The 13893-nt window shown below is 39.1% G+C and overlaps 1 protein-coding gene across 1 annotated transcript in view; it reads left to right on the forward strand.

Annotated features, from left to right (window-relative positions):
* Nucleotides 1-13893, forward strand: part of LOC104277217 — a gene marked incomplete at its 3' end in the record, with an annotated part of 319342 nt that overhangs the window by 62227 nt on the left and 243222 nt on the right. Inside the window, exon 3 of the mRNA XM_009873793.1 lies at nt 661-759. Within this exon, the coding sequence (XP_009872095.1) occupies nt 661-759 (99 nt within the window). The remainder of the gene's footprint in view (nt 1-660; nt 760-13893) is intronic.

Consider the following 13893-nt stretch of genomic DNA (forward strand, 5'->3'; position numbering starts at 1 on the left):
TTGAAAAAATAGCATAGCCTTTTACTATATCTTCTATAAAAAATATTATTTGAAACAATACTGTGTGTTTTATGGGGGTTCTCTGTAAACAATATGAGATTGAATTCTGTGTAAATGAAGGAAAGGTAACGAAAACCAGTGCATTCAAATTTAAAAGACTCACAAATAGGGTTGCTACACAAGCATGAAACCCTTTCAAAAATACGTCACTTTGTCATTTAGAAATGAGAAAGCAGATCAGGTAGTACAGTTGGTTCTGTAAGGAGATCTGCTCCTGCAGCTACTCCAGATGAGATCCTCATTACCATCCATGCACCTTTTTGGCAGGACACAAATTTCCTCCCTTATCTCTGTATTCTGGTGCTGAGAGCTGCAGAGCACCTTGAATGCCTTCTAAAGTCAACTAGAGTTTCCGATAAACATCATCTTGTAGAGTTAGCTTATTAAGACTTTCACAGACTTCCACGAGAGTGATCGTAAGATTAAAACCCAGCAATTTTCACGTGTCAAAATGTTGAGGTGAAATTCCTATGTATGAGCCACTTGATATTCATCTGAATTCAGGCTACACTTTTGTATGTGCTAATCTTTACATTTAAATGTAAAAGAATTACAGTGCATATCTCAGCTTCTTCACATGACTTTTCTCCCCCTCTTTAGTCTGCTGCTTCTAATGGATCAGAAGGATCTGGACAATGTGGTGAACACAATAAGGAGAATCAGACTTTTGAAAATTATGTGGTAGACATGAAGACAAAGGTATGGTCCACTCTTTTCTGATGGAGAATAAAATCTTTATTTAGTCATTTGCAGGAGGTGAAGTTTGTAGAATATATTGAATTTGAGCTCCTGAAATAATCTTTTTTTTGCTGCTCTATGGATGGACGTACATTGTCACATTCGAATGAGACTTATGGCTTCAGTTTATTTCTGTGTGCTACTACCCCTGTGTATTTTATGCTGTCCCAGGCAGGATTATTTTTGTGTAAGAGTGTTATCATAGTTGGTGATGGTTCTACAGGATTGCTGATTCCAAGATGTTTTCATTTCAGTGTATTTTTGAAGGTGTTGTGCAGTTAGTAAATTTTATTCAAGGTGTTTTTCAGTCTCTCAGTGTGTATTGTAGTTTATTTTTGGTCTGGAGTCAGTATGGAAGAATATGAATGTCAGCAAAATGATGATTTTTGTATGAGCAGCCTAATGATACCTACCATAAAACTACACTTAGAAAAATACGCGAAGTAATATGACTTTATGGCTGTGGTAAAGATGTGTGTTAAAATTCTCTTTGTATTACTGCTCACAGTGCTGAAGTTGTAAGTGTTTCATTATAATACCTCCATTATTTTCGTAGGTTCAAAACTTGGCTGGAACAATTCTCTTGGGCTTTGATATTATTATGTAGTCTTTCAGCCTTGACGTCACTGTGCATTTTTTCTTTCCTAAGTGAAGGAAATTTATTAAGTTTTCTTTAAAAGTTAGCAAGCTGGAAACATGATGAAAAGAAAACAGACATTAGCTGAGTTGGCATGCTACGTGATACCTTGTGGTCTTCACTGAAACTTACTTCTAACAGTGGAAATTTGCAGATCATTCCTCTTGTCTAATGCTTTTCCATGGGCTTTATTTACAATTCTCTGTTTGTTAACATTTCAAGATCTAAAGGACTAGTTGTCTAGCATGATTTTCTGAGTTTCTTGTGTTGCTGTGTTTCTCGTTGATCAGAAAAACTTTTGTACCATAGAGGAGCATGGTGCTATCTGAGAACTGAAATACGAGAACATGTGTAGTCAGTGAAATTTATCTCTATATTTATGAAAGAAATTATTTTGCTAAAGCAAGGAGCTATCAAAAGCTTAATATATATCTTAAATGCATTGTGTCTGTGAGGACGTTGTAGAAAACATGGGATGTAGTGGATCTCAGCCCAATTTCGCAACATTATTCCTAGTATGAATGTCCAATTGAACAAAGCATCGTATTCCCTACTTAGACTCATTATACTGTTTCTCCATCAGCAATTCCAATTTTCATGCTGTTTGTAGCTCTCCAGCACAAATTGTACATGAGAGTAAACACCAAAAATTGGCAATGCCATTGCCAAAGTCCAAGACGTTGAGAGATGTGAGTGGTATTTTCTTCAGTTCCCAGTGCCAGGGGACAGCAGATAGCAGATGTTTTGTTTTCATTTCCTGGAACTTGTGGTTTAGTGTGTCAGTTAATTTGAAAGAGTAATTTTGTCTGATTTTTTTTTTTGAATGACTCTGCTTGAATGTCAGCGGCACGCTGCTACAACAGTGACACATAGCTGTTTAGGACTGGCTACATGTTTAAACATATGCACCAGAGCTTTTCAGTTGCTGATGATCAATTGATTGTTAGATTTACTTCCCCAGGCAGAATGCTCAAGCATCTAAATGGACTCTTCGTTCACCACGGATCTTGAGAGCTACTTTAGGACATAATGCCCTTGAGTACTGCGTGTTTCTGTTGCAGAGGAGCCCAGACCACACGAGACCAGTGGAGCATTTATAACTGAAGCACTTCTGTTTCAATCTAAGGGATCTGTGGGAAGCAAGAGAAAACAATTATGGCTTTGTATGGGCAATAATACATACGCAAAACATTAGCTATAAGTAAGTTTTACATTAATGAAGGTTGCAGAGCTTTCAAAAGTCTAGCTTAGTCAAGGTCTTCAGAGCTGTAGAGTGGCTCAAGGACCCTTCCTCACCTTCTGCTCTACACCCTGTGATTGTGAATGTGCATTTCCTACTACCCTGTAAGCTTGTCTCACCATCTTCTCATAGGTCCTTAAGCTGGTGATTTTGTGGGAATGAGATTACGAGAGAGGTCACACTGTCTCCATCTTTGGAGATTTTAAAGACCAGTCTGGATAACAGCCTGAATAATCTGATCAAACGTCACTGCTGAATCAGCTTTGAGCAGGAGATTGGAATGAAGATCTCTTCAGGTCCCTTCTACTGTCACATCCCATGAACCTTTTATTACATTGACTCATGGGAGGCAAAAACCGTGCTGTCCTGCTATGCACCCTTGATGGGAAATGACTTTACACACCACTAGGTGCAGCAGCCAAGGGCCAGGTGTTACAGCAAACAAGATCAGCAAAGTGTAAGTTGTCTATTAAAATGAAACGTGAACCCAAAATAGCTTTTCTTCTTCTTTTAAGTGCTGGAGCAGTGCTTGGCCACAGTGGTGTGAGCTCTTATGTACTGCATAATAGTGTGGCAAGTTCGGCATGTACTTGAGGCAAGAAGAGAGGGAAATCCCTCCACAGCTGTGAAGCAGAAAATAAACTTTTTTTCTGTAGCTATTGAGCCCGGGGCCACTGTGGCCACTTGGGTGCAGAGTCCCCATGATGGAGTTGAACTACTTGTTCAGCCTTCACTTCTCCCTGTTCCACCATCTACATGCAGGGCTCAGAGCAGCAAGATCTGTGCTTTCCTGCAGAAGAGAAAATTGTATTTTTCTTTTCATTGAGAAAGCTACCAGCCAGAGAAATTGCTCAGGACTCCACAGTTGTTTGTGCTAAACAGCAATGAAATTTGCCATGCACTGGAGAAGGGAATGGTTCTTGCTATAGCTTCTGCCTGAGACTCTCAGGGGCCCAAGACAAGTTGCAGAGTTGCTGCCATTTGGGCTGCTGCGGTCAAGAGGGACAGAATTGCTAATTGGTTGATCTTTAAATTAACGCCAGCACACACGGGCTTCTGGTTCAGCCAGGGAACTGCATTAAAATTCTTAGTGGCTAAGGTTTACAGTTCTTCATGCCTTCTGAAATTTGTATTAACTTCTCTTCCTGGCTGAAGCAGGATTTATTTGATATGTCATCTGTAATATAGCTCCTAACTACATATTCAAGTTCTGCAAGATTAGTAGTTTAATTTTGGTGGTTTAATTTTTTTTATGTGTAGCACAAACCAGTCTTATAAAGAGGCTGTGTCATGAGCTTTTCCTTTCTAGCATATAATTACTCAGATAACTTTTATCCCAGTGTTAACCTACTAACTAACCAGTCATGATGCACAACAACCTAACTGGAACTGACCTCAAGTGGTGTAAATGGGTATAAAGACATAAGGTCATAACTACGTCATTTGCCGTCTTGGAAAGTATTTATTTGTAGCTTGTTCAGGTGCAATACAGGACCTGAAAAGAGGAAAAAGAATATAATCTCATGTGAAAGACTGACGTCTTTCACTGGCATGTGAAAGACTGACCATCAAGAAGCACTCTATAGTACACGATTTAAGATACAGTAGCAGCAAATAAACTTTTCTCCATATTTGCAAGAGGATGTGTGTGTATGTGTTCTCTGTGTAAGTGCATAGAGCTCTAAATAGTCACTGGCTAAATTTTGCAAGATGCTGACGTTACTAATGCTGTATTAGCAGTCTGGTAGATATCTCTTTTCTTAGTGTCTGCTCCAAAACTTGGAGACCTAGTGCTCTTATTTTCTTTAATTTCTTCTGTTTGAAGTAGAGAAAATAACGAAGCCAGTTTTGCTTTCTTTTAGAGAACCAGTCTCCCTTTACAGTTTTTGCTCTGTAATATTTGTGTTTCAGAAGAATTCAAGAAATGTTTAAAAAGATGTGTCGTGAAAGATTTAAAAAAAAAAGTCAGAGAATCCATGCTATTGGTTTTACCTTTTACAGAAGCTTTGTTTTACAACTGTTCAGTTCAGCTGGATGTTACAGACTCTGCTTCTAAATATAACTGCCTAATTAAACTCTATGATTTGGTTATCCATGTGGAAGTACCTGGGTAGTGAAGATTTTAATGCCAGAAAGGGGCATTAATTGTCCAGTCTAAAAGACTGCGTTATACAAACCACCACATTTCACCCACTCACCTCATATTGTTTAGTTTTTGTATGACCTAAAAGCAGACCCTTTGGTAAAATTAGAAGAGAAGGAAGCAGTCAACTGGGTAAGTGGTTTTCACATGGTGGTCTGCAGAGCCACTAGTATCACAGTTGGAAATAGTTATTATTCTTCCTGTATTAAGGCTTCCCAAGAGTCAGAGCTCATCACAGAGGTTATTTTTTGCCCTTTAAAATCAAATATGAGCAACTATAAACCATCTCTTTTCACCCCAGATGGCTGCTTCTCAATTTGTTTGGTTTTTGGGTCAGGTCTTTCTATAGTAGATTTCAATCATGATCATATGTACAGATAACACGAAGACTGGAAGAGCAGAGGAAAAAATAGAACTAAGCAGCAATATGACCTGCAGAAATTAGAGCAGAAGGAGATGTTGCTAATGAAGGGTAAAGCAGTGCCAAGGATTTGGAAATCTTACACTTGGGGAGAAGAAAATGCATAGAAAAAGTATCTAATTGGAGGAAGAAAATGAAGCAGCTCAGCCTCTTTTTGGGTTTTGGGATAGGTAGTTAGTGAAAATGAGGAACTCTATCCTAGAAACACTAGCGGCCCATTGACTGCCATCCATTCCCATACAGCATCCCTGATGTTGGCAAGTCATAGACAGATGTGTATTAGAAGATATGATCAGGAGCCCTGGCAACCAAAATGAGCCTGGGGAAGGATGGGGCTGGGGTCTATATCCCCCAAAACATGGGTCTACAAGAATTTCTGGAGCAAAAACAGGTGACAGTACTTCAGTGACCGTGCTGCCCAATGCTGCACTGAGCTTGGGTAGCATACGTGCAAATCCTGCCCTGTTAAACGCTCATTATTGCATTTTATGGAAGGAGGTGATGCTCAAAAATTGGAGGAGTGCAAGAGGAAGCTTTAGATACATTCATGGAGCCTGATTTTCCCAGACATGCACAAGTCATGTTGTTCACATAAACAGCTTCAAAGGGTTTAAACCCTCTGGTTTCCATATAAGCTGTAAACAGCATCATGAGTTCACTGGGAACAGCTCACAGGAGTTACTTGCAAGTAGAAGCATTTACAGATCATGCACTTGGAGACCAATTCCAAAATATATCCCCATATGGCAGTTTTGAGTATGACATGAAATTTTACAGCCAAGTTATTAGGTAATTATATGTATGGATATATTTCACACCTTACTAGATCAGCTTAAATCTGCCAATTGGAAGAGAACAAACTCTTACATCTAAGTGTTAAAATACCTCTGATTTTAGAGTTCACTGAATTTCCTTTTACCCTATCATGCTCAGAGCACAAGCATGGCTTAGGTTACACCATCTTAATAGGGTAATTTGTTCTTAAGGAGCTAGTTAATTGGTTCTTACTTCAAGGATATTTGAAAGTTCCCTGTTTCATATAATCTATAGTTTAGTAAACTTCTCTGACTGTTTGGCTACTGGACTAAACCTCAGTAGTGACAAAACTTTCAGGTTCCAGTGTAAGCCTGTAAACATAAATCAAGTTTGTTTTGTGCACATGGGTAGCTCAGAGTGAGTTAAAGTTTTAGACACAGTTATAAGTGCTCTGGAGACTTTCTCTTTAACATGTTATATCCACCAAGACTTTAATAGTTGGGGGAGGGTTGGTTGCTCTCTGACCACACATCTGATTCACTATGGATTTTGTAACTTTGGTAGCAGTGACCTCATTTTGGTAAAATAATGTGTGTCATTTACTGAGCCTCTTGCTGCTTTAGCTATCACAAGAATATTAGGGTTATAACCTGAGTAATTTATGGAAGAGAGATGACTTAAATATCTTTCATTTTCTTGGAAAGGCTTATTTTATTGAAAACATATTTTAGCTCTGAGTGAGAATGAGAGCTCCTCAGCAAAGCACCCAGGGGAAATTGGGCTGTCCAGTGTGTTGAAAAGGTAAATTGTAATGTATGGGTGTCTAGACGTTTCCTCTTGTTGCTGTCAACAGTCCAGTTGGCTGTATTTTTTTTTTCCAGTGAATAGGAGCATTGATTTTCTTCTCCCTTTGGCCAGACCTTTCATTTTACATATCTTTCCCCTTCTGTGTCTCTTTCTCTCTCCCTCCCTCTTTCTTCTCTCTCTCTCTCTCTCTTTCTCTCTATCTGTAAGAGAGGGAAGACTTTAAAAGCTGACAGTGAGCTTTCTAACTCAGAATGATTCGTGTAAGACACCTGAAAGGCAAGCTCTGCACCAGCATCACTGCAAGAAAGGTAGGGCTTTGGGGGCTAAACAGCCTGTAAAACCCTGAGCAAGACAAACAGAACATGAGATAAATCGATTAAGCCTGCAGATCTGTCAAAGATGCAGGAAAAGTTTGGGAGAGAAAAAGAGTTTTTAAGCTCTGGTATTTGGGATGCTTTCTTTTGACGAAAACTTTTGTATTTTTTTTGTAAGTGAGGGGAAAAATGTGCCCCTCTGTAGCTTTAAATAATGTATGTAACATGTGTTTTTTTTCTCGTGGATGGTAAACTATAATTATATCACTCCTGTTCTTCACAGACCTGTGTGCCTGTGTAAATATGCAAGTCTCTTTTTTTTTTCCCTCCCCCTGACTGTTTATTTGGTGTTATACTTTCCAAAAGTTCATTTATCCAGCTGGTATTTCTATTCACTTCCTGAATCTGAATCTGACCTAGTAATTCTGAGCGATTGTAGATGTGACGCAGGAGCTCTCGCACACACCTTAATGTCTCAATCATGCGCTTCAAGCAGTATGCGTTTATAGGAATCGTGCTCTTAATAAAAACCTCTTTACAGCCCAAAGCAGTTGTTTTGGCAGGGAAGTGACAGCGCTTTGATAGATGGGCCCGATAGTTGTGTGTGTTGTGCTTGCTCGGAGTTAGTCGGAAAGAGGAGGGAGAGAGTGAGCGAGAGGGGGGAGAAAAAAAAAAAAGACAGGGAAGGAGAGAGCGAGAGGGAGAGAGATTGAGAGAGAGCGAGCGAGCGAGAGACTTGGCAAAGGAAATCTTATGGGTATACTGAAACAGCAGATCAGAATTGTGAAACCAGAGCCAGGGCTGAAATGTGATGCTTTTGCTCTTTTGTGCTTGTTGTGGTTCTCATCCTCCCGTTTAGAAGGCTGCATACCATTCAACAGAATATTTCGATCACAGATTGAACAATGCAGCAATCAAGCCTGATAAGCCACCTGGAAGTTTTGCCTGAGATGATTTCTAGTGGGTTTTCTGATCCCTGTGAGCATCATGACTGCCTTTAGCATTGTGGAGGAGGACTCGAGTTTCTTATGAGGGCCCCACTTGGAAAAGCAGGCTGTGCAGATTCAAGCCTCCGGTTCTGTTCATGCTGTTCAAAAGCCTTTCCTCACCCTTGCTGATTTGTTTTTATGATTTACATACACTCCTGTGGAGATTTACAGAATGGATTGTCTGTGCATTGTCACGACCAAGGTAGGACTGGAAACATTGCTGTTATGTGTATGTATTTATCTGCTATTTTTCTGTTCCTGTAATTAAAAAGATTGAGCATGTACTGTGTCAGGTTGCAAGATAAAGTGATAAATAAGCTTTGCTTGAACGAGCATTTTGTTCTCTTTTTCTGTAGATTATGCAGTTTGTTTCTGTATCACTTTCTAAATGCTGTGTATTTTACTTATTTTTACTAGCAAAAAGAAAATTATTTCATATTTTATCTTAGCCTGTGCTTGTGTCTATTAATATCTCTAGCTACTAGAGCACTTTTCGAATGCATGGTATAATGCACACATTTTCTCAGCTTATCAGTTTATTCTGTAAACTAAAGAATTAAAAAAAAAAGGAGGGGGCATTATATGGGTCCTAGGATTTTAAAGAGGCCAATCAGATGTAGTTGAGATAGTCATGATGTTTCTGATTGGAGAGATGCAAGTTTCTGGTGGCTTATTGTGGCTTTTTGGGGGAAAAACATAGCTTACTTTACATCTTTAGGCCTGAAAAATAAAAATGCCTTGGTCCTAATTCAGCATTCTTATGCTGATGTTAGATCTAACCTGATGGTTTGGGAATGGTCCTTCTAAATAATTCCTTCCAAACATGCACGTAAAGATTTTTTTATCCACAATAACGGCGGCAGGCTAAGGACTTTAGCGTTAAGGACACTTCCCAACCTTAAGATCAATGCTAAGGATAAGCTGAATGATTCTTTGAGATGTCCTCAAACTTAGAAAACTAACTTAATATTAAATGACACAGAGATATTCAAGGAACTCCCTTTCTGCTGCTAAAAGGCAGGCAGCTCACCGCATATTTGTAACATGGTGGTAGTTTTTATAAGAAGTACCTACCAGGGGAAGTCACTGGGGTCAGCATGGTTGCTCCATATTCTGTTTTTCGATGAAATTCATCATTTCCATAGGACTTACAAAATGTCTGGAGTAGCCAGAACACCTGAACGCCTCATAAATGATAAAGTAAACCAACAGTTAGCACTGCCATCATCACTGCTGTCACTTTTTTTTTGCATCACAGCCATGCATAGTGGGGACCCCCATCCATGAGAAGGAGCAAGGCAGGAGAAGACACCCTGGGCACCCACAGACAGCAGCAGAGGGTGGTGGGTGGCTGCTGCAGAGAGGAGGGAGCACGGTGGAGCTGTGGGAACAGATGCGAGCTGTCATTCCCATCTTGCCGGTGGAGAAACCCATATGGGGAAAGAACAGGAGGAGAATGAGGCCACAGAATGCTCCTTCTGTGGCCTCATTCACCTCCTGTTCTTTCTAGGTCCTTCTGGCTTCCACAAGCCGTGCTGCATCTGAGACTACGTCCTCAACCTGCCCTGGAGCAGAGCTGAATCTCCCATGGGTGCCTGTTGACTCCATACCAGTGCAAAACACTCAGCAGTGGTAGTGCAGCGCCGCTGAACAAAGCACACATCCAGGTTCATGATAGACACCTAATTTACCATCCCAGACATTGCCTTCCAACTGAAAATAAGCAGGAAGGTTGTAAAAATGATCTGCAATTAGCCCTACTTTGGGATGTCCAGTGTTGTGGTGGGGACCAGCAATTGCAACCATTCTTGGACTTAAAAGTTTGGCCGGGAGGTGTGTAGTAACTGGATTCAGGACAGAGGAATGAGTCTACTTCTAAGATGGTATAACTGGTAGAAAAACGTGGATCAGTGCCTTTTTCTCATATGTCAGGAAACACCTCTTTATTTATTCTATGAATTGATGATGAATGTTTCTACTAATATTTTCCCAGGACCTTCTGGGCAATAACAAATGTAGACTCATCGTCATCTCATTACTGCTGCTGCACTGAGCGGGGCTCCCAACTCCATCTACACACAATATTTTTCCTCCCATCATCTTTTCTGCTTCTTGGATCTGCTGCTAAATGACTGAAATGATCTGAGAGTTAAGCATATGAGCCTCAAATATTCAATTCCAGATACTCAGTCTTTGCTGCCAACTTTGGTGTTGGAAAGAGATAAGATGTGAATTGTAGGTGACCTGCTATTTGGATGCGTGTGGGAACATCGTATTAACGTATGTAATTGAGCTGAATAATGGCAGAAATCTAGTTTCAGAACACTTTCATATTGCAAAGGCTTGAAGCCAAATGAATTACAGTTAATTTCGTCGTCTTGTTTGGTGCCATATTTAAATAGCTGCATAAGTGAGTTATATTGTATTGGTCTATGATCTGCTCCTACTTGCTTTATTGTGCATTGTAGTAACTTCTTTTAAACCTGCGAATTTCATATGACATCTGTTTATGCCAATTTTCATCAATGTAATAAAAGCAGACCTTTTTCAGAACATCTGATTTTGTAAAAAATTCATTTCAATAAGTATGAATTTTACAGAGCAAAAGTATGATAATTTTTGGCCTCAGAGCTGTTAATTATCCTTATTTGAATATCCATTTTTCTGATTTGGGCAAATAATTCCTATTGTCATTCTTAAAAAAGTGTATCTTAATGTCAAGAGGAAGTAAATATGTCAGTTTTATTTTTCAGATCTTATAAATAACAAAAAGGGAGTAAAAGAAGAATGCTGTTTAAACTGCAAAATATGAACAGTGTTTAAGAAGTTGACATTTTAAGAAGTTGACATGGTCATTAAATTTAGTCTGAAATTTTCAGTATTTCCAGTCTATAAAAACTGACATAAATGTGGTGGAGTGTATATGCCCTTTTAGATTATGTACAGTGGATCTAAATGTCCTGCTTTGAACTCTATGTGGTGAACAACACCATCTAATAAAATTAATTTCTGAGGTACCTTGCTAAATCTTAGATCCTACTGATGTTATCTTTTCAGCCAAAATGTAAAATCTGTTTAAGATAGATTTAAGATACTAATCTGTACCACTTGACTTCAAGTTTCAGCACTGAGCACTGGCAGCTGAAGAGTTCCAGTGAGCCAGAGGTGTGTCCTCCAGTTTATGAGCCAGAGAACTGGCTACCTTCAGACCCAGGGGGTATGCCCAGCCTGGGTTTTGTTAGCCACTGAAATAAATTTCTGTCATAAAAATGTTGAAAATTCTGCAACAATTACTCCTTCTTAGAGATTCTTGTTGCTAACTTCTACTTAACTCTGTAGTGGTTTAATCCAGATCACTCACTACATGGTTCCATGTTTAATTCAAGTGTTGCTGAACTCCGTGGGACCAGACAATTAAATTATTCATATGAATGGAAAAAAGGTCTTGTATATTTAGTGAGGGTGTTTGAAAGACTCGTTTCACTCCACTAGTGAAGAAGTTTGGGGGGTTGTTTTCATTTCTTTTATTTTTTTTTTATTTTTATTTTTTAGATTCTACAGTAGTTTATTTTGGTAAAGTAACAATATCTCTTTTTTTCATGGCTCTGCACCTAACACCTTTTCTAAGGATTTAGTTCAAGCGTTTAAAAGAATGAAATAAAGATGGAAAAAACCAACCTTTTGTAATGTGAAGCAGGGCAGTATGCTTGTTTATGTTGTTAACCCATACAAAAGTTGAATGTGTACCGTTCTGACTGGCAAGGTTGCCAGGAGCCAGCAACATCTGTCTATCCTACTTTCTTCCACTCATTCAGCAATGTATTTGGAACAAGGGACATCAATGAATACACTTTAGGCAAAACTCTGACAGATGTGGAAGTCTCAATATGCACAACGGTCATGGAAAATAAGAACCCACTGTGGTCAAGCACAAGACCAACATCTGGCTTAGACCCTGGCTATGGTGAGACTGTTCTATAGGTCTCTCCCACTTCACACACTCATCACTCCACTTTGTGGCATGAAGTTAAGAGTAAAGCAGAGAAGACATGTAAGAATGAATCTGAATGAGGAGCTGCTGTGGCTAGTTGACTTTGAAACTGACAGTCTATATTAAGTATGTCGTTATAAATGCCTGCTGATAGTGTGACATGCTTACGAAAGTTAGAGTCAGGTCTAGTATCCCAATAGGATGCTGTGGATTCTCCAAGCAAGGAAGAAACCCCTATTCAGCATTTAGCCAACACAGTTGACTTCCAGTGCCAACCCTGTTGGTTTAAAGAGTGTTTTCAGAACTTGGCTGAAGAATGGAAAAATGTGGAGGTGCTACCACTGAAGTGATCTCACTGTTCCAGCCTAATTTACAGCAGCAGCAGCAGTAGTCCCAAGATGTTCTCAGAAGGGCAGAATGGTAAATCAGATCAGGTCATCAGCTGGAGCTGAAGAACAGATCAACACACCATACAACAGCTCTTGGTCTCACTTTGCAGAGATGAATCCACTATGAGGTTAAATTGGATTATTGATTATGGTATCCTAATATCTGTGCAAATAGCTAATACTCAGAATATTTATTTATGCTGAAGTGCTTTTATATTAGGCTTTACTAGGGCCTGTTTCACTTCCCCTCCCCACTTACATTGTGTTTACATGAAAAAAATCAATATAGAGTTTTAAAAAGATATATCCTTAGAGAATGAGATTCAGTTCATTTTCTGATACTTGTCTGATATGTGTCCGAGAGTCAGTCCCCAAACTGGGAAAATATAAAGGTAGGTGTAAATACTGAGGTTGAACCAAGACCTCAGATGTAGAAAACTAGTATAATCTCACCAAAACCAGCAGAGCTGTAGACAGTTACATTACATGAGGATCTGATTTAAATTTAACTGGGTATGAAACAAAAGAAATAACCACGTTTCTATGTGCCTGCATATTGTTGATAGTTCTGGGCAACATTTGGTGTTTTTTCTTTGCAAGACTTCAGGCTTTGAATCGTTGCAGTTTGAAACCATATACTGGGAAGCTAAGTTTTTTGTGCTGTGTTTCCTGGCTATAACAAACCCCCAAACAAAGGAATCATAATGGTTTCCCTGCAGAAATTCATATTTAGCTAAAATCAAAATATTTTTCTATAGTCATTATTAGGTGCTGATGAGCACTTCAAGCTATGGTGTTTTGCTGCCAGACCCTAAAGGTGTGATAGTGCTGAATCCATGCAATTTACATGTCATTTAGTAAACTCTATTCTGAAGTGGTACTTGAGGACAGTTCTGATGACTACGGGTTGGCTGCTGGCTAAACTGCATAGTCTTAGAAGAGCAGGAAAACCCTTTTCATTGATTACCATTTATCTTAGCTGGAGAACACTCTCATAGAAGTCTGACAGATGGGGAGCGTATCTGAGTATTTATTTCAAATCTTTATTTACCAATGTTAAATGTTGGAACAATTATTGTGAGCCTTTAGCTTTTGGATTTCAAACATTATGAATGTAAACTGATGAGACACGTGTTGTCTTTCCTAGGGAAAAAAAAATCATTTTGGGGGGGGGAGTGTCAAGAAAATTACACAGAACAAACCAATGTGCATTGCATATGTAATGTCTTGTAATTATATCTTGTCAAAAGCTCAACTTTTTCCTCCTTTATTCTTTAGAAATACGGTAATTGTCCCTTTTCCCTTGTAGTTAATTATAAATTTCAGGAAGAATTAAGTCTGTTAAATCTCCTCTTCCCCCTCCCTTGGTCTCTATGGCAGCAGCCGGGATATGTGGGGATTACTTTTA

This window comes from Apaloderma vittatum, unplaced genomic scaffold (assembly GCF_000703405.1).
Source record: "Apaloderma vittatum isolate BGI_N311 unplaced genomic scaffold, ASM70340v1 scaffold117, whole genome shotgun sequence".
Classification (NCBI taxonomy): Eukaryota; Metazoa; Chordata; class Aves; order Trogoniformes; family Trogonidae; genus Apaloderma; species Apaloderma vittatum.